At 40.4% G+C, this 23080-nt stretch overlaps 1 protein-coding gene across 1 annotated transcript in view; it reads right to left on the reverse strand.

Moving 5' to 3' along the window:
- Positions 1-266: 266 nt before the first annotated feature.
- LOC116219359 (NACHT, LRR and PYD domains-containing protein 3-like) overlaps positions 267-23080 on the reverse strand; it is a 38480-nt gene continuing 15666 nt past the window's right edge. Inside the window, exons 5-10 of the mRNA XM_031562636.2 lie at positions 19646-19816; positions 10866-11039; positions 10101-10116; positions 8260-8509; positions 7934-7986; positions 267-873 (exon numbers count right to left, since the gene is read on the reverse strand). Of these exons, the coding sequence (XP_031418496.2) occupies positions 325-873; positions 7934-7986; positions 8260-8509; positions 10101-10116; positions 10866-11039; positions 19646-19816 (1213 nt within the window). The 3' untranslated portion in view covers positions 267-324. The remainder of the gene's footprint in view (positions 874-7933; positions 7987-8259; positions 8510-10100; positions 10117-10865; positions 11040-19645; positions 19817-23080) is intronic.

Genomic DNA, 23080 nt, shown 5'->3' on the forward strand with positions numbered 1-23080 from the left:
CACACACACACACACACACACACATTACACGATAACTATGCCTAACACACACACACACACACAAACACACACACCCTAGACCAGTGTATCATTTTCAAGAAGAGCAGAATACATCAAATTGTTAATGAACAATTCTTATAATCTACATATTCAATTAAAAAAATTGACAAAATATACAAAAATAAAACATCAGTATTTGCACAGCATCATCAAAGCAGTGGTGTATAAACACAATACACATATCACTAATTCCATAGCATCACAACATCACGCATGTGTATGAATAGGAGTGGGTGACTCCTGTGTTCCTGCAGCATGAGGAGGTCATGTGATCTGGCACAGGGACAATGAGGAGTCATAATAAACCCTAAACCCAGGATAGAGGGGCTCAGTAAATGTGGAGTGGAATGTGTGCAGGTGGGTGAGTGTGTCAGAGGAGACGCTGTAGAAGGACAGAGTGCCAGCTGGCCAGTCCAGGTACACTCCTACTCTTCTGGAGCTGGAAAAGGGGTCAGGTATGTCAGTGGGTTCATTATTGTGTCTGGCAGAGTAATTGTGAGGAGAGCAGAACAGACTCCAGGACTTGGCATTATGTCCCAGCAGGTCGTCATCGCTCTTCCCTTTCCTCTTGATGCTTTTATACGCCACAGATATAGTAGCCCCATGCGAACTCCACTCAGACACATCCCCACTCCATTCAACCTCCCAGTAGCAGCGTCCAGACAGACCCTCTCTACACAACACCTGATACCACCAGTCAAATCTCTCTGGGTGGTCAGGATACGGCAGAATCTTATACACACGTGTCACCTTTCTGTTCCCCTCAGAGAGAGAGAGACGCCTGCCTGCTGTGTTTGGGTCCAGTGTGAGCTCACAGGCATCTGCAGACAAGAGGAGAGGAGAGAGGAGACATCCTCATCAGAATATGGGGAGTGCCAGCTGCAGCTGACTAACACAATCACATACACACACACACACACAAACACACACATAAACCCTCACACACTATTACAAACACACTCTATTTCACATTCCAGTCACAGCACACCAATACACATGCACACAAATTCACATCCCAAACACAACTAAATATTTAAAACACAACTCACCAGCACATATACTAAACACAAACACACACACACACACACACACACACACACACACACACACACACACTACTTCACATTCCAAAACACAATACACCAATACACAAAATCACAAACACAGCAAACTAAAACACACACTCACACACGCACACATGCACACACAGGCACACACACACACGCACAAACATACAAACACACACACACACACACACACACACACACACACACACACACACACACACACACACAGTACATTCCAAACACAGCAATCCAAAACACACACACACACACATTATTTTACATTCCAAACACACACACACATACACACACACACACACACACACCAGCACACACAACTACACATTACAAACATAGCACACCATTACACACACATACACACAAACACACACACACACAGCACTACATATTCCAACCACAGGACATCAATACTGTAAGATAAATTTGAAGTATGAAATGTATCAAATGAAATGTATCAAATGAAAAAATCAGACAGAGACAGCAAGTTAATTACACGTGGGAAAGGAAAAAAAACAGACGAGACAGCAAGTTAAAACTGGGACAGAAGGCTGTGTGAAAGGGCAGTGGAAACTAAGTTTAGAGAAAACATTATTTGCCAGTCTGTGGCGCATATAAGGGAAAGCTTTTAGACGATAAGATGTGTCAGCAGATGAAATACAGAAGTTCTGTAAATGGAAAATTCCACAAGAATCATGTGTTATTTCTATGTACAGAGTGGACGAGACAGTATGTCACCATCTCATGATCGATATATGGGCAGCCCAGGGGCCCAGAATGTTAGGCCTTAGGCCTTACAAGTTCGAACATTGCCTGTATCTGGTCAGAATGCATTCTCCAGCTTACTTGACTGTACTCGATTGTCTGTTAAGCAAGTTGTATTGTGTCAGTATCTACCAGTAAAACTTATCTTGTTACAACAAATTGCTTCGTATGGTGGTTCCTCTCTAAAACAACACGCAAGAGAAAAATACTCTTACAATACACACACTATATTACAAACCCACACACACACACAACTACACGTTACAAACACAGCACAGAAATACACACACACATACAAACACAAAAATAATGCAAACTACTTTTTCCAAACACAGCACACCAACACACACACACATACACACACACACAGAGACATTATTTTACATTACAAACACAGCACACCAGTACACACACACACACTCACACACACACACACACACACAGCACAGCATATTCCAACCACAGCACACTACTACACACACACATTATTTTACATTACAAACACACATACACACACACACACACTACTACACATTACAAACACAATAGACAATAACACACTACATTACAAATACACACACAAGCACACACAACTACACATTGCACACATTACATTCCAAATACACACACATACACTACTACACACTCCAAACACAATTCACCAATACACACAATCACGCACACACATATTTACACATTCACACACACCAATACACAGAGACACACAAACAATTTTACTTTCCAAAGACAGCACACAAATACAAACAAACACACACACACACTTCTACACATTCCAAACACAATACATCAATACAAACAGTCACAGTCACACACACACACACACACACATACACACACACACACAGACAGGGGCATACACAAACACACTACATTCCAAACATGCACACAAACAGACAGACGCACAAACACAAACACACACAAACAGACACAACTAAACATTACAAAAACAGCACACACACACACACACACACACACACACACACACACACACACACACACACTCACATATATACACAAATACACTACATTACAAACACACAACTACACATTACAAACACAGCACACCAGTACACACACACACACTTCTACACATTACAAACATAATACAAACACATATACAAACTGTCACAAACACACACACACACACACACACTACATTACAAACACACACACATATACACACAAACAATTACACGTTACAAACACACACAACTACACATTACAAACACAGCACACAAATACACACACACATACAAACACAAACATAATACCACTACATATTCCAAACACAGCACACCAACACACACACACACACACACACACACAGTACATTCCAAACACATCACACCAAAACACACACACAAATTATTTTACATTCCAATTACAGCAAACAAATACAAACAAACACATACACACACTTCTGCACATTACATACACAGCACACAAATACAAACAAACACATACACACACACACTTCTACACATTCCAAACACAATACACCAATACAAACAGTCACACACACACACGGGTTGGAGACTTAGTTTTAGACTTGAGCTCTTCCACTGGAAGTCTTGTCAAACATAAAACTAGATTTTGTGTAACTGTTAGTGTGACAAACACTGTATAAAAGTTCATTGTTTTCTGTGATCTGGGCCTCCAGTTAACATCTCGTCTGATCTGCCATCAGCTAGTTTTGTATGAAATGTTTTATTTAATTTACTCAAATTAGGTTTGATGCAAAAATGATGGACTAAACCAGCAGATTATTTTTTTTTTAAAGTGGTAGTTCACCATTAATCAGGGTCGGCCGATGTCATCGTACAGTACTTATATTATCAACTGAGTATTAAAAAAACTCTCAGTGCATAGTACTCAGTACACAAATGAACTACAGATGATTGTAAATAACGCTTGTCTGTACATATCAGTGTATTTACTATTTGTAAAAAGTAAAGAAGACAAAATATAGGCAAATATTTAATTATAATATTTAAACATAATATGCATTGATCATAATACTACTAATAATAAAGTAAAGAAGACAAAATATTGGTTAAATGTGCAGTGTGGAGTATTTAGGGAAACTATTAGCAGAAATGTATATAGTATTCGTAGTAGGGCTGGGCAAGTTAACTCATTATAATCGTGTTAACTCATCAATTATTTAACGGCAACAATTATTTTATCGCGCATTAGCGCAGTTTTATTATTTATTGTATTATTGTAAATGTCTGTTGCTCACAGGCTTTTATTTAGTTCTTCAAGACGGCGGAGCCGACAGAACCAAAGTTATTTGTAACCACTGCCAAGTTGAATTTTCGGTACCACTTTACAATAAGGTTCCCTTTATAAAGGTTTATAAATGGTTAATAAATAGGTTATCAATTAGGTTGTAAACCCTTTGTAAGTCATTAATAAGCCATTATAAATGAGTTATAAAACAGTTCTTAACACATCGATGCCGGCTCACTATTTGGTAAGATCCCCATTTTGGCAACCCACTGTCTATCCCTTAACTGGCTATACTAGCCCATTGCACACTCCCTACCATTCTTGTATCTGTTACTACCAGCACGTAGAGATTACCCCCGCACCGTGGGGGGGCCTCGCATGGGGGGGGGGGCTCGCGTGCCCCCCCCACAAAAAAATGTAAAACAAAAACGTTTTTTTTTTTTTCAATTTGAATTACATGGGATGCACACTATGTCCTTATTGTCTTGTCTGTGTTTCCAGAGTTGATATAGAAATAAAGAAAAATATATTTAATTGTGCTTTCTTTGTTAGGTAGCCTAGTGACGTGACGACATAGGTCAGAAGGTCACAGACCAGCGCGCCCATGGCAAATAGGGAGCTTGAGTTTTGGTATCTTGCCTATATGTGGGGGGGGGGGGCTCTCGTGTTTCCGTTACGGTACTGGTTACTACCCCACTCCTTTTGAACGTGTTCTCCCTATGTGTATGTGATTTGTGTATGTTGGATATACTGGATGGCCTAAAATTTCCCTCGGGATTAATAAAGTATCCATCCATCCATCCAAGATCAAGTTACTGCTTACTACTCATTAATCTTATGAGTTACTAACATGTATAACTGGCAAAAGGGAGCCTTATTGTAAAGTGTGAAACAAATCATCGTCTATTAATCAGTTACTATCATTTATAACTGGCAAAGGGAGCCTTATTGTAAAGTGTGAAACACATCATCATCTATGAATCAGCTACTAACATGTATAACTGGCAAAAGGGAGCTTTATTGTAAAGTGTGAAACAAATCATCATCTATTAATCAGTAACTATCATTTATAACTGGCAAAGGGAGCCTTATTGTAAAGTGTGAAACAAATCATCATCTATTAATCAGCTACTATAATTTATAACTGGCAAAGGGAGCCTTATTTTTTGCATCAAATACAACAAGAGTCATAAATGTTATAAAATGCAATTTTCTGGATTTGTTTGTTGATATTCTATTTCTCACTGTTAAAATACACCTACCATTACAATTATAGATCACACATTTCTTTGCAAGTGGCCAAACTTGCAAAATCGGCAGGGGTTCAAATACTTATTTTCCCCACTGTATATATGTCATTATATATTTTATTTAATGTGCCAATAACTACTGCTTCATTATTGTTACAAATGCATTCACTTTATAAGTGAAATTTTCATATAATTGTGGCACACATGTTTTGGGGAAAAATATTTATTTAATTTCAACAGTTTTTTTTCTGTCAATAGTTTTACTTCAGTGAAAAGGTAAGCTTCCCTCTGTGTTGTTAGCTTCTCTCTGTGTTGTTACCTTGCCGTGGTGGGGAGGCTTGTGTACTTCCATGACCCTGGAGGCTATACCGGCGGGGGTTATACCCCTGGCAGGTCTTACCAAGCCGGGCAGGTTTTAGGGTAGAGGTCCGACTAAAGGCAACACCTGGACCTCCAGGTTGGGGGTTGGGCGTGGGGCTAACAACCCCACCCCATAAAACAATACCTGTTACAGATACGCAAACAAGAGTAAACCAAGATATCCTGCCCCGGAGAGAAGATGGACCTTCGTCAGAAGGATTTATGATGCAGGGTGGTGAAAGCCAGAAGCACCTGGAAGCCACTCTGCCGAAAATCATCCTTTCAACCGCTGTTACAACCACCATCGGTACATGGAACGTAAGGACCATGTTCGAAGCTGGAAAGACTGCACAAGTTGCCACCGAGATGAAGAAGTACAACCTTGCCATACTCGGAATTAGTGAATCAAGATGGACGGGTTCTGGACAGAAGAGGCTTGTCACAGGAGAGCTGCTGCTGTACTCAGGCCATGAGAAGGACAACGCACACCACACCCAGGGAGTCGCTTTGATGCTGTCCAAGGCTGCTCAGAGAGCACTCATGGGATGGGAGGCACATGGCTCGAGAGCAATAGCAGCAACATTCAAAACAAAGAAGGAAAGAATAAACATGAACATCATTCAGTGCTATGCCCCAACCAACGAAAGTGACGAAGAGAGCAAGGATGAATTCTATAGCAGAATACAGACCATCATCCAGAGATACTCAAGAAGAGACATTACCATCTTAATGGGAGACATCAATGCAAAAATTGGAAGTAACAACAGAGGCTATGAGAGGATAATGGGGCAGCATGGTCTAGGAGAGATGAACGAAAATGGAGAGAGATTCGCAGAACTATGTGCAAATAACAACCTTGTCATCGGAGGAAGTGTCTTCCCCCACAGGCGAGTACACAAAGCCACATGGGTATCACCAGACCTCTCCACTGAGAACCAAATAGACCATGTATGTGTCACAAAGAAGTTTAGGAGGTCCCTCCTAGATGTACGAGCCAGAAGAGGAGCTGACGTAGCATCAGACCACCATCTTCTCGTTGCCAAAGTCCAATTGAGGTTGAGGAGAAACTGGACAGGTGAGAAGAACCAGAGAAAGAAATTCAACACAGCACTATTAAGAGATCCAGCAGCAGCAGAGAAATTCGAGATCGAACTAAAGAACAAGTTCCATGCCCTGCAAGAGCTAGATGAAGAAGGTGAGGAAAGAAACATAGATGGGATGTGGAAGGTAGTAAAGGAAGCCGTAATCACAACCTGCAATGTAGCACTGGGACCACAGAAAGATAACCACAAGGCTTGGATATCAGCAGAGTCAATAAAGAAGGTGAAGGAGAGGAAAGAAAAGAAGGCAGCTCTAAACAGCAGTCGTACAAGAGCAGAGAAAGTGAAGGCACAAACAGAGTACAGGGAAGCAAATAAGAACGTGAAAAAAAGCTTGAAGACAGACAAGAGGAACTACATAGAGGCCCTTGCATTAGAAGCAGAAGAAGCAGCTAGACATGGGAATCTGAAAGACCTGTATGACACCACCAAAAAGCTGGCAGGAAAGACCAGTAAACCTCAAAAACCGGTAAAGGACAAAGAGGGAAAGCCAATAATTGGGGAGGAAGGACAGAAGAAAAGATGGATGGAACATTTCGAGGAACTACTTAACAAACCAGCCCCACAAGACCCACCACACATCCAAAAAGCAGACAGGGACCTGCCAATAGACCTCAGTGCACCAAGAAGGGAGGAGATCAGGAAAGCAATTAAAAAGCTTAGAAACGGCAAGGCCACAGGACCAGATAGCATTCCAGCTGAGGCTCTGAAGACGGATGCAGAGACCATGGGAGAGATGCTCCACCCTCTCTTCAAGAAGATGTGGGAAGAGGAAAACATCCCATGCGAATGGAAGGAGGGCTATCTTGTTAAGATGCCAAAGAAAGGGGACCTGAGCAACTGTGGAAACTATAGGGGGATCATGCTACTCTCCATCCCAGGAAAGGTCTTCTACAGGATCTTACTGGACAGGATGAAGGATGTGATTGACCCCCAGCTTAGAGAACAGCAAGCTGGCTTCCGCAAAGACAGATCGTGTATAGACCAGATTGCTACGCTGCGCATCATCCTGGAACAGTCACTAGAGTGGAATTCACCGCTATTAATGAACTTCATTGACTACGAGAAGGCTTTCGATAGTGTGGACAGGAAGACCCTCTGGAAGCTTCTCAGGCACTACGGAGTGCCAGAGAAATTAACTAACATTATCAGAAACACCTATGAGGGAATGACCTGCAGAGTGATCCACGAGGGAAAACCTACCGGTGCTTTCTGTGTACAAATAGGAGTGAGGCAGGGGTGCTTACTATCGCCATTCTTGTTCCTGCTAGTAATGGATTGGGTAACAAAGCAATCCACAGCAGAAAGAAAAAATGGCATACAGTGGACAATGTGGGCGCAGCTCGATGACCTGGACTTTGCAGATGACCTGGCCCTTCTCTCTCATACCCAGCAGCAGATGCAGGAAAAGACCAGCACCATCGCAACCAACTCTGCTCGCCTCGGTCTTAACATCCACAGAGGGAAGAGCAAAGTCATGAGAGTCAACTCTGACAACACTGCACCCATCATGCTGGAAGGCGAAGCTCTGGAGGAGGTTGAGGAGTTCACCTACCTTGGCAGCATTGTCAACAAGCAGGGTGGAACAGATGCAGATGTGAGAGTCAGGATTGGCAAGGCCAGAGTTGCATACCTCCAACTAAAAAACATCTGGAGGGCAAAAGACCTGGCCATCACAACAAAGATCAAGATCTTTAACAGCAATGTGAAGTCAGTCCTACTCTACGGAGCTGAGACATGGAGGACTACAGTGAATACGACAAACAAAATCCAGTCATTCATCAATACCTGTCTGCGACGAATCCTCCAGATCCACTGGCCTAACACCATCAGTAACAAAGAACTGTGGGAACGTACCAGCCAAAAGCCAGCGGACGAAGAGATCCTCCAACGACGTTGGCGATGGATAGGCCATACTCTCCGTAAACCAGCCACAAACACCACAAGACAGTCCCTCAAGTGGAATCCCCAAGGGAAAAGAAAGAGAGGTCGGCCGCGAAACACCTGGCGTAGAGACTGGGAGGCAGACGCCAAGAAAATGGGCTACACTTGGGGACAGCTTGAGATGTTAGCTCAGGACCGAGATGCTTGTAGAACTCTTGTTTGCGGCCTAAGCCCCAGAAGGGGTAGTAGGCGATGATGAAAAGGTAAGATTTTTTTGAATATTTTGAGTGAAAGACCAAGAGGATAAACAGCAAAGACATATTTTTTTATAGCCTGTTTTGCTCATATTCACTAGGGGTGCCAATAATTGTGGAGGGCACTGTAACACTGAATCGGTCAGCGATTATAGAATATAGCAAACTCTTTTCAATAATGTGTAATAAATGAATAGACTAGTTAGTGAAAACAATGTCATATGTTGCAAACAGAATGGGCATTTTTATCTTGTGGTATATGATTGTCACGCCAGCAATGAGCCCTGCTCCTACCACGCCCCCTCCTGATTCAACTCACCTTCCCATTGCCTGATTATCTGCACCTGTCACTCTCTCCACTATATATAAACTCACTTCTCTGTCTGGCCTCATTTTGAAAGGACTAAACTCCAGAAGATTTAAGCTCCAGACTCTTCAACTCCTGCAATCGTTCCTGTCTTCCTCCCCGACTTACAGGTCATTCTAATTCTCCGCGTCCCCTCCCTAGCTCCCGTGTTCCAGTGTTCCCATGCCTTGTTTTCCCTATTTTTTCCCCATTAAATTTAAAACCTCCTGAGCTATGTGTTTTATTGGACATTAACTACTGAGCTTTGCTTATGGACTTTATCTTCTGAGCGTTATTTACCAGTTTCTCTTTTGTGTTCTCCCCGTTATTTCCCCTGTTTCCCCCTGTACTGGCTGTTTTCAATGAACTCTATCTATTCACGTCTGAGTCGTCTGAAGTCCGTGACAGTGATGATTTGAATTGATCTGAAGAAACATAGGAGCTCATAGTTGATGCACTGATGTGAAGTCATAGAGCTGACTTTTTTACACCAATGAACAATTTTGGGTAGAAGTAATCTATTTACATTGCATTATCTTTGCTTTCCCAAAAAATGCATTTGGATGCATCCCCACCCCTTACTGTCCTCTGAGGAGTGTTAAAAATGCTTTGTAAACATCTTAATCTTAATCTGATATTGGAAATTAAAACCTTGGGCTCATTAATTGCTGTGACCCTGACACACACAGACACACACACATCCATAAAGACTTACATCTCAGCAAACGTGGTCGAGCTCTGCTTACTGAAGCATGGTCAGTTCTGTAAAAGAAACACATGGTCACACAAATAATATTCTAAAACAGATAAGATCTGACATTTTTTTCATTTGAATAGTTAATAGTTACTAGATTACCTTAATGATAATTAAAGGAAAGATGAATATGTATTACTATAAGAGGAATGTTATATCTGATAAATCAGTAATTAAAATGGCTATAGGAGCACTGGTGAATATTTTATTGCATTTTATGCTGTTGTATTTTGCACTGGTGGTCTTAGTTTGATTATGTGAAGGAAGGCAGTCAGGTTAAGATGGACCTTGACCTTTGACACCAGAGAAACAAGGACAAAGGAACAAAGGAATCAGGAAGATGTAGAGTAAATATAGTTCTTTACGCCTTTTTTGCTAATTTCTTGCCTAGATTTTACTAGTTTTTACCTTCATCAACTGCCTATTCATTGACTGATCCCTTTGCTACAGTATAATTGCTTTGGACTTCTGGATTCCTTTGGAGTCCACTTACCTGCCTGCCACATTCCCTGCCTGACCTCTAATTCTTGCTTCATTCCTCTGGACCAGTTTGCAGAAGGGACAGTTTAAATTCATATTTGCAATATTGGACGCTGTATGTGTATGTGTGCCAGAAGTGACCTACATCTAAGTTGATAAAGTAGCTATTTAAATACATCTTTGAAAATACACCACTACACTAGGTTTGAAGAAACTGATTTGATCTCACACGAATAATGCAGAAAAGTAAAACATTGGGATTTCATTCTCCACTTACTTAAGAATTTCGAGTGCACAGACAGGATCCTCCAATCTGTCAGAGAACAGGTTCAGTCCTGATTCTCCGGGATGATTGTAGCTCAGATCCAGCTCTTTTAGGTGGGAGGGGTTTGAAGAAAGAGCTGAAGCCAGACAAATACAACCCTTTTCTGAGATGAGACAATCAGAGAGCCTAAGAGAAAGAGAGAGAGAGAGATAGAGAGAGAGTTGTAAAATTTGATATAATCTAAAAACTATTCAGGGACTGGTCTAAAATGGAGACAGAGATGGAGGTATCCAGTGAAATAATACACACTACTTCATCACCAAGTTAAACTGAAAAAGCTCCTTATCAGCAAAATATCTCTTCAGTACCTAAATTACTTCATTGTACAGTGCCTTTAAAGGCAGTCATTACCGAAAAAAAGATTTGTATCAAAAATAATAAAACACCTGATTGAAATCTGAATTAACTACAGAACCACTTTTAACTATGACTGATGCTTTCAAAGGAAATGCTCTAGTGGTTCTCAACAGGGGGGACTCGAGGAGCTTCAAGGGCGGCCTTGAGATGATAGGAAATTATTTTAAACAATATACCTAATGTATCATGTGAATTACATGGACATTTGTATACATAGATTTGTAAAAATAAAAACTAATTCATATTCAAAATTAGATTAGAACGAGTCATGAAACATTTGGCATTCATATTTAGTTTTTTTAAGTGAATTGTGGCCCATTATTGAATACTTCAGTCACAAAATCTGAAAACCAAAGTAATTATTCAACTGACATAGATATGATAAGACTGAATATTGCTGTTTTGCTGTTGTGCCACAGATGAACTGAAGTGACTTACATAATTTTGTGAGGAGTCAGGTTCTCCTGTATGCATTTTAACTCCTTCCCCAAGAGGTAGTGTCACCACTCCCCTGTATTCGACCATACTGGTGTATATGCCAGCACCTTCTTATTGTCAAGTAAGCCATTCTCTGAGCAACAAACTTAGATGGTGTCTCCACGCTCACTTGTGCAATAAAAAGTGATGAACAGTTCCCGTTCTACTGTTATGCTGTCATGGTTCTTATAACGAATCAGGAAATGCTATAAAACTATGAGAAATGCCCAACACCAACCTCACTGTGTGCAGTTTGCAGTGGACCGTCACATTTACACATTTAAATTACATTTAGTCATTTAGCAGACGCTTTTATCCAAAGTGACGTACAAGGGAGAGAACAGTCAAGCTACGAGCAATACCTAGAGACCTAGTGTAACAATAAATACTATTTTACATAAGAAATAACAAAAGTGCAGGAATGGAACTACTGTAAGTGCAAGTTAGGTACTAGTAGAATTGCAAGTTAGGAAGGGAGGTGCTCACCGAAGAGTTGGGTCTTCAAGAGCTTCTTAAAAATAGAGGGGGATGACCCTGCTCTGGTAGTGCAAGGCAGCTCATTCCACCAACGTGGAACCTCAAATGAGAATACTCTACATTGTCGTACTTGCACAGACAGCAGTGCTTAACGACACTCATTAGACGAGCGCAGCATCCTGGGGGTAACATTTGCCCTTACAAGAGCATTTAAGTAGGTGGGAGCAGAACCAGCAATCACTGTAAGCAAGCATAAGTGACTTGAATTTAACGCGAGCAGCTACCTTCAGCCAGTGGAGCTCGATGAGTAATGGGGCGACGTGTGCCCTCTTCGTATTGTTAAACACCAGACGCGTCACCGCATTCTGGATCATCTGTAGTGGTTTCACCAGACATGTAGACAGGCCCGTTAGGAGGGCGTTGCAGTAGTCAAGGCGGAAAATCACCAAGATTTGTGGTGGGTACCATACTGGGTTAGGTATGGCCTGATTTTGAGACCGAGGCAATGTGGTCAGTGAATGTTAGTTGGTCATCAATAATGACTAGGGATGAGAATTGATTTTAATGATTCCGATTCTATTCCGATTTCTCCTTTTCAATTCGATTCCTTATCAATTCTCTTATCAATTCTCTTATCGATTATTTTAGGGCAAGGAAAGAAAAAAAAAAAAAAAGAGTTCAAACGGGTTTGTTTACATACATTTTCTTTTATATAATATTCTCTGAATCTGTTTTAAATAATCAAAAACAAACAAAAGAATAGGTCAACAAACTCTCAAAGTGGGGTCCAGAGACCCATAGCCTAGGGATCCTTTTCCTTTATGGGGTGCCAGGGGGTCCCAACAAAGAAAAAAATTATTAGTTTTGACTGTAATTCCAACCATAAGTAACATAATGTATCACTGATTTTGTAATGGGTTTCATACAATTTTTGTAATAAAACATCTAAACTCAAAAATCTCATCAGATGGGGAGCCTGGAAAAGAATCTTATCAAATAGGGATCTACTTGCCCTTGTCTAATTTGTGGCAGTTTAGGGGTCCTTGATATACAAGAGTTTGAGAACCACTGTGCTAAATAATATTTGAACATGCCACCTTTTTTTTTTTAAAGCGTCCCTAATAATGACACCTATATTTCTTGCTGCTTTGGAAGGAGCAAGAGATAAGAGCAAGTGCAATTTTGATATTGATGTTGCGATGTATGGCCTGTTTGGCTGGAAAGACCAACAGTTCCGTTTTAGATTAAGTTGAAGATGGTGATCCTTCATCCATGTGGATATATCAGAGAGACAATCCGAGATTTGCGCCGAGACAGTGGTGTCGTCAGGAGGGAAAGACAGATACAGTTGGGTATCATCTGCATAGCAGTGATATAAAAAACCATGCGAGCGGATGATTCGGCCCAATGAGGTGGTGTAGATGGCAAAGAGAAGTGGTCCTAACACCAAGCCTTGGGGCACCCCTGTGGTGAGGTACAGACAGCTGACCTTGCCATGACACGATGAACGAGCACCCAGTGAGGTAAGATTCAAACCGAGAGTGTGCCTTGCCAGAAATGCCCATACTTGACAGTATAGACAGAAGCGGCTGATAAGTCAAACAGGATGAGAACCGAGGATTGAGCTGCTGCTCTAGCTGTTTTTAGGGCCTCTGTCACAGACAACAGAGCTGTTCCAGTGGAGTGACAGCAGTTTCACCGAAACGTGACAGTTTACGCACATTATGCGTTAAGGCAAACTGTTATTATTAAATGTAACGTTAAATATACCCACATTATGCGTTAAGACGAGCCACATATGTTGATGTTGAGCCTTATGCTGTAAACCGTTTTGGTCTGAGCATGCGCGACTTGGATATGTTGAGCCTTATGCCATAAACCGTTTGTGTCTGAGCATGCGCGACTTTGATCGGGTAGTGACTTGGATCGGGTAGTGACACTTGTTCTACCGTAACTTTCATGTCTAGTGCCCACAAACCAACCACTCCCGGTAACAGATGAACTCTTAGAAAATGTCTGTTTCTCCAATCCAGTCACTAGAAACTGATTGACACCTATTTTATCCAATAGTACTCATTGTCAGGTTTACAATGGTGTACCCACCCATTGCCTGTCTTTGAGTAATTTGGAGGTGTCATTGGTTCACGCATAACCGGAGATCCCCTGTGGTGCTTCCCATGCACAGCCTGTGCGCATTCAACCCAACGACACAATTTTTTGACCACACAGGTCAAAAGGATCAAAAGAGTTTTGTTTCGTGACTCCTTTAGCTTCAAAAATTAAGAAATAAGTTATGGATATGATCTTTGACAGTGATGACTGACACTATTCAGATGGCTATGGAGATGGTTATATCAGATGGACAGCTATGGCTATAAGCTACAAAGAATGGCTGGATTGTGTCCTAGACATGACATGTAAGTATCTGTATCTGCATTTATGGTTTCAGACAAGCATAATACTATTAGTATGCATTTTGGTATGTTTCAACAATATTGGCTTGCCTATTTAGTTGTCTGGCGAATTAGCAAGCCTGCTAGCAAACTCGTTAACGTTAGCTACATGATATTTTTTCTGCTATTAGCATGTATTTTGGTATGTTTGAGTAGTGAGCCGGAGACACTGTGCCGTGCCACTCTGCCCTTGTCCGTCCTGGCCATTGTGTGTGCTGGCCTACCTAGAGGTGCCTAGCGAGGTAGCAAGAATGTTAGCAAGCTAGCTGAGCTGCTAACATTAGCTACATGCAGAGATGGGCAGTATTTCAATTACTTGTATTTGAAATACGTATTTCAATCACTTTGAGTATTTTGTAATTTGTATTTGATAGGGCCGATAAAAAATCTAACGTAATTTATAACAAAATACTTTAGAGTAGAGTAATTTTGTATTTAAAATACTCAAAATACTTTTTCCAGTGTTTAGGCAGTAGGAGATTTTTTTTCTGTCAGATTCTACCACTAGACCGTCTGATATGCCTCTGAATGTCATTGTCGAATCAGGCAACAGTCAGGCAAAAGTGGTGCTTCAAATGCCCCCCCCCCCCCCCCCTTTTGGGGCAAAATGGAAATCGCCCCAGATATCTCTCTTTGACTCCATAAATCAATTTTTTTTAGAAAACAGGGCTGTGTTCGAAAACTTAGGTAGCTGTCTTGATCCTTGTCAATTTATCTTCATTAATACGCCGTCTTAAAGGAGGTTCTTTCAAAGAGCGAATCGAGTTGTTGTACTGAATGTTAGCCATCTTGACAGAATGTGGCCGTGTCTATTACCGCACACTTTACGAAGTACACTGCAATACAATGCGTAGTGCACCATAAGCACTTATATCTGTAGTGCGTTCCCTCGCTGATTAGTGTTGTCTCAAATGGAACACTGATGGACACAAATGTGCGAGCCTTTTACCCATAAATCTGTGCGCCAGCTTCCTCCGGCCAACTGGGAAATTTTAAACAAAGATGGCGGACCAAACTCTGCTGACAGCCGTGTTTTGTATGTAAATGTACATTCAAGCGTTTTCTCGCTTAGATTTTTCAAAAGTTACAGAGAAATAGACACTGTACTAGATAACACCGTTATTGTAACCAGCAATAATGGTTGAAGTGATTTGCGAAGCGTCAGTCAGCCAACTTTCCAAACTGAAAAGCTGCCGAAAGGGCTCCTCCTCTTCCGCTAAGTAGCCAAGATGGCGCCCGTTTAGGGCGAGTAGTGTCCATCGTTTCACACTGCATTTTTTGACCGTTTGCAGTGCGCCATCCGGGTACTTTCAGTGCTCTGAATTCTGCTGGTTCTGTCAGTGTGAATGCCCTAAGCACTGAAAGTCAGTGTTTGAAGTGTGCAAGTGCGCGGTAATAGACACGGCCTGTGACTTGATCAAAGACGTATGACGTCCTTATACGCAATTACGTATTACGAAAGCACGGTTGGGCGAGCCCTCCTGGAAGCCATAGAGATTGCATTGAGAGCCCTGTTTTGTGAAAACATTAGTCACAGAGCTGCTGCCTGCAAAAATATATATATATATACATAATCAATCAAGTTGTTGTGTTTTGATAGCTTTGCTTAGTTACACTGACATTCTGTGACTGTTCTTCCTTTTTGTGGGGTTCACCAGAGCTTTGTGTACATTATATAGCCCAAACCTGAATGCTCTGCTATACCAAACTGTGAGAAAACGGAAAATCCAGAAAAAGTATTTCCTATATTTTAAATACAAAATACATGTATTGTATTTTGTTACATTTTCTGGCACCAGTATTTTGTATTTTATTTTAATACATTTATTTGAGCGGAATTTGAGGGGAATATTATTTTGTATTTTGTATCAAAATACATTTTGATGTATTTTTGCCCATCTCTGGCTACATGCTATTTCTGCTTTGTTGTGTCCTCAACATGACATGTCTGTATGTATGGTTTCACACACGCACAATACTATTAGCATGAATTTTGGTATGTTTCCACAATATTAGCTTGCCTACCTACTGCAATGCCTGGTCGCTAGCTGAACTGCTAACATTAGCTACATGGTATTTGTGCTGGGTTATGAGATAAATAGATAAATGGCTACTTTATTTATCCCAAGGGAAATTTATGACATCCAGTAGCTTATACAGCTCACAAATAGTAGTGAAACTTACAAAACATAAATACACAAAATGAGACTTACTAAACAATCATTTAAAACTTGATTGCAAAAGGCAGACAAAAGTGAGGGATAAAGTCTGTGCAAAGGGCTAATATAACCATTACAAGGGTGGACCGTGGGTGGGTATGATGAGATGGGATGGATGATAGGGCAGACTGAGGTCCAGTGAGGACCAGTCCAGTTTATTGTCCGGATGAACTCCTAGGTATTTGTAGGTGTTGACATGAGTAACATTTTTTTTTTCATTTCAGAAATGTCCCTGCTGGAGGCACAACTTGCTATTTCTCTCCAATTACCGAGTGTTTCTTCAGAGGCTCCAATGTAGACATAAAGACAGGCTATGTCATGATACATACATACATACAGACATGATGATATGGATCTAATATGGATCTAAATGGATTTGGATATGTTGTTGGGTATATTTTGGAGAGGCTATAGACCTTCATATATATTCTCACAAGAAAATACAATATATTACACTGAAATTAATTCAAATGGTTTGCTGTAGTACAGAAGTCAAGAAAAAAGTATGAATGCTTAACATACAGTGACAGGTATTTGCTTTTGTATTGGTGATTTTGGAGAGGTTATGAGACACTTGGAGACGTCTAAAGACACCATATGGAAACTGATGTGTAACACTTTTGTCTATCTGCTTCAAATTCTTTACACACACCGTCAATATGTTGTTGCATCAGGAAATGTAAATGTTGGTTTCCTATGGCATTCAAAACCCAGTTCTATACTGAAACAAAAAAAATTTAAAAGGCGTTTATGTTTTTTTCTGACAAATCCTTACTTTTGCTGCTCGGAAAATGTACCCTAAAATGACTTCATAAAACACTTTAACTAATTGCAGTTGATGGCCCAAGTGTCTTCTTTAATTTGTGGTTATAATGCAATGTGTAGAACCATAGATATTCAAGTAATGAAATGAAATGAAACAGTGCAAAATAGGCGGAACTTGGTGGGAAGTACCCGTTTGAACGAAGAGGTAAATGTCTGAAGGCCTAAATACATTTACATTTACAGTTGCATTTAGTCATTTAGCAGACGCTTTTATCCAAAGTGACGTACAAGGAAACTGCATTTATATAGCGCTCTTCTGCTCATAGAACAGACATCTACCCATTCACACACTGATGGCAGAGGCTACTTTCTAAGGTGCCAACCTGCACATCAGGAGCTGCTCGATTTTTTTCAGTTCTCTTGCTCAAGGACACTTCCACACTTGGTAAGGAGGAGTGGGAACTTGAATTAGCAACCTTCCGATTACTAAACGACTCCTCAGCCTCCTGAACCTCTGTCGCCCCCAAATAACCCAATTAATTCCCTTTCTGCAGTGAAAATTAAAGGAAGCGTCCACAATGCTGGTGAAATCTTGTTGATAGCTAAGATAAACTTCCAATCAGATCCACTATGTGTGTTTGACATTTTCAGAGCCAGGACTGTGCACAAACATTGGAGTATATTTTAAGCGCACACAAAGAATAGGCCACTAAAGGACGTTGAGAAGCAATTCATTAAATTTGACAAAAACATTTCTGGCGACAGAAATGTAATCAGTTAAAAGGATTAGTTATATTTGTGGCACAGATTTCTATAGATCATGCACCAGTACAGTGATGTAGGCAGGCTGAGATGTTCACTGGTACATTTACTAGAAAATGTGATGTGAACAGTTACTCCACTGTTATGTTGTCATGATTATTATTAGCCTAACTGTAGTTATGAGTTTATTTCCTAAATATTTCATATAAAAAATGTTTGTGGTGTTTTTTAAATATCATTTCAACTGAACTTAAAATCGATTTGTGAGAGACTTTACAGGTGGAAATTGAGTTAGAATCGTATGTGAAGGGAAGCAGACAAAAAGATATACTGTTAAAGTCTGCATCATTAGCGAAGTCTGGTTATCACTATGCTTATGTAACAATATGAATCATAGTTAAGGGCTACAGAAATAATCAGGAAATTCATTACAATAAATACATGTACAACACCTTAATGTCTGCAGTTTGCATTGGGAACTAGACAGTCCGTTAGAGAGAAGCTGAGCTCCAGAATCTCCCAGGTCATTGTTACTCAGGTCCAGCTCTCTCAGGGAGTTTGGTAACTGTAGAACAGTAGCCACAATTCCACAGGACTTATCTGTGAGTGTGCATTCAGCAAGTCTGCAAAACATTGACAAAAGACAAACATATTACTCTAAATGCAAAATAAGTGATGCCTTTCTGAAGGTGTTTTAAATTGCTATTTATTTGTTTTTCTTTTCAGTATCTGCCAATTCAATTCCCTATTCAGTCTGGAGAAAATAGGAGCTAGCCTAATGAATAATATTTTATTTACACTCTCTGATGTGAATGCAACTTTCTCAATAAAAACATTTTTAAAAAAGAAAACTTTAGGGGTAAAACCCAGAATGGAACAAGAGGGTTCTGTATTGATGGAGTACATACTGAAGTGCTTCAACTTTACAGTGAGGATCCTTCAGTGTAGCAGACAACAGCTTCTTTGCTGATTCGCCAGGATGATTGTTGCTCACATCCAGTTCTTTCACACAGGAGGGGTTTAACATCAGTGTGAGGGCCAGACAAACATAACCTTCATTTGAGATCCGACAATTACAGAGCCTGAGAGAGACAGACAGACAGTCAGGCAGACAGACAGACAGACAAACACACACAGTGCTTATATAACAATATAAATTATAGTTAAAGCCTACATAACTAATCAGGAAATGCATGACAGTAAAGGCATGTATAACACCAACCTTAATGTCTGCAGTTTGCAATGGGGACTAGACAATCCGTTAGAGAGAAGCTGAACTCCAGAATCTCCCAGGTCATTGTTACACAGGTCCAGCTCTGTCAGGGAGTTTGGTGACTGTAGAACAGTAGCCACAATTCCACAGGACTTATCTGTGAGCGTGCATTCAGCAAGTCTGGAAAACAGCATAACAAATGACAAAATAGTACACTGACATGAACAAATGAGCAATGCCTTTCTGAAAGTGTCCTGAGAAATCAATATAATAAAAGGGTGGAGGAAAATATTCCAGTTGAAGTAGGGCTGATTTTTCCCTTAGATTTCTAAATACTCTGCTACATTTTACATGACAGCAATGGCACACTAATACACAAACAGGGTCTACCCCTATATTGCCACAGTCCTCACAGTTCACTCATATTAATGTCCACAGCAGCCTGTAAAAATAAATAACACACAACTCACATTCTTCTACAGTTTTCATTTCATTCATGTGTACACTACTTCCACCAAATCCCTTATGTTTTGAAAATGCAATTCTAAATTTAACACGACATTAATGATATATACTGTTACATGAAGAGATTCAACCCCTACCATAACAAGTTAATTCATGTGCATATTATATCTACTCACTAGAGGTGTACAGAAACGTCATTATCTGCATCTGTATCTGTATCTGTTCAACCAACAACATTATCTATCTGTATTCAGATAGAAGATCAGGACAGGGTGGGGTTTATACCGGAAGTTACATAATAGTTCTATGCTAATATTCATTGGCCATGCAATTGTTGTGCCTTCAAAACATGAAATTGATTTCATATGGTCATATAATTAATTATGAAATGGATACCGAGCAAACATACCGAGCTAACAGTACCTGCGGTGGACATGGAAGGTAACATCGCCGCCATACGTGAAGACATAAGAAATATGGCCACAGAGTTGGAAGTCCGAATTGGGCAACTTTTCGAAACAGAATCAGAGAAGATTTAAAAGAGGAGTGAACTGACATACGAGAGGAAATTCAACAGAAGCTGGGTGAAGTGGTAACCGACCTCAAAACTACAACTGACAGGGTGGGTGAAGCAGAGACGTGCATAGCCGACCTAGAAGAGTGGAACGCTGACTTCAAGGAGGTGCTGAGTAGCTCACTACAAACTCAGGAACGTTTACAGATGAATCTTACGGACCTGGAAGCACGCTCGAGGCATAATAATCAGAGGGGACTGAGGGAAACAACATTCAGCAGTTTATTGATAATTTTATTAAAAAAGAGTTGGAGCCCCTCGCCGAAGCTGAACTTGGTATACAGAGATGCCATAGAGCGCTCGGCCCCAGGCCTCCCAATGATGCGCAGCCCAGATCAGTGATTGCATACTTCCAGGAGTTTAAAACTAAAGAACTGGTGTTACACTCTGCATGGAAGAAGAAGGAGATCTACCACAGCAACAGGAGGATCTACTTCGACCACGACTACCCCGCTGAAACTTTGGCAAAGAGGAAGGAGTATGTGCAAATAAGGAGAATTCTTCGTGAAAAAGGAATATGATTCCAAACACCACCGCCAGCCAAGCTACGAGTCTTCTTCGACGGTGGGCCAATAACCTACGGGAGCACGGCAGATGCGTCACGGGATTTAAAGACCAGGGGAATCTCTGTCAAGTTGGAGAAGTCGGCTGATGAGTTTGGGATCCCGGAGAAGATAAGGAGGACCTGGCAGCGAGCAGGGACTACACCCAGCCGACAGACCTACCAAGAGTGGATTAAGGAGAAGCTGCAAGGTTTTCACCGGCCAAGATAGAGAGACAGGGGGAACGGGAGGTAACAGACTGACACACGATTAGTCATATTAAATGGCAAAGAATCGGGTAAGTAAGATTACTGCCCAGTTAAGGACATTTATTAACGAGATTTGTTTTAAGGGTTGAAACTGTATGCCCTTGTTATTATCTGTTGCTTCCCTTTCAACTTCATCCACCCTACTAAGAGGAATTTATTTTTCCTTTACTGAATATAAGATCATTTTATAATTTTTTCTTTGAATTATATTGGCTCGCCCTTAGCTTATAGAGTGAATATAGTTGACAAAATATGGGTAAGGGATCTGGTAACACACAAAGTGCACAAAATACACTCATTAAGTAGGGGTATTATAGGTTTCACTGAAGGGGGGCCCTGGGGGTTAACTAGACTACTCCCCCCACAAAAAGAAGTGGTTTTCTACTTCAAAATGGAGGTCTACCTGAGTTTTGAGATATGTTTGTTTGTTTTGTCTTGTATTCACTTGTTGAGTTAATTTTATGGTTCAAGAATAGTTCAAGTTTGGTCACCAATGGTACATAACTCTTGTGTTAACTGTGGGTTTAAATGCGATGTCAGGAAAATAGGGTGATTACCCTAAATGTAAACGGTTTACACAATCCATATCAAGAGGGGTAAGGTAATTGCAAAGATGAAAAAGGAAAAGTTGCATGTAATGTTTTGGCAGGAGACCCATCTTAACTACATGGAACATGAAAAGTAAAAAAAAAAACTAGGGTTTAAAAATACTTTTCATTCGTCTTATAAGAAAGGGTCGATATGTCTTTGTTGAAGGATATCTTGACCAGAAAGAAGTCACATTAGTCAAGAATTCACAATTTTTTTTACTTACAACTTAAAGATTGTAGGATAGGGGTCAGAGACATATCTGACCACTTAGCTGTTTATTTAACTGCATCTGGATAATAAAAAGAAAATCATGCTTTGGTGACTTAATACAAGCATCTTGAATGACAGGACATGCAAGGAATATGTGCAGAAGGAACTTAAAGATTACATGGACAATAACAATAATGGAGAAGTATCGCCAAGTGTTTTGTGGGACGCTGCAAAAGCAGTGATCAGAGGAAAGCTTATAGCATTGACCTTACACAGAAAAAAGGAAAGATATAAAAAGCTGTCTGATTTAGAAGATAATCTTAAAGTTTTAGAGAGGGAACACATCGATAGTAAGGAACCTTATATTCTAAATCAAGTAAGAAATGTCAGAAAAGAAATAAACAAACTATGTGAGGAAGAATTAGAGAAAAAAAGCCAAATTTGCAAAGCAGAGATATTATGAGAATGGACCAAGGGCCCTTAAGCTTCTGGGATGGAGGTTAATGAAACAACAAGCAGACAGCTCCATATATGAAATTTGGGACCCTGGAGCTAAAAAAGTATGCCATAAGTTAGAGGATATTGAACATATTTTTAAAAGTTATTAAAGAGACTTATATAAGGAAACAAATACAACTAGACCTTAGGAAATAAATCAATTTCTGGAGTCATTAGATCTACCCTTTATAGGTGAAGAAGAGAATAAAGCCCTGATGGCAGAAATTACAATGGAGGAAATAGGGAAAGCCATTTCTAGATTAAAAGCTAATAAAGCGCCGGGTACAGACTGCTT

The sequence above is a fragment of the Clupea harengus genome, chromosome 24, assembly GCF_900700415.2.
Source record: "Clupea harengus chromosome 24, Ch_v2.0.2, whole genome shotgun sequence".
In the NCBI taxonomy this organism is placed as follows: Eukaryota; Metazoa; Chordata; class Actinopteri; order Clupeiformes; family Clupeidae; genus Clupea; species Clupea harengus.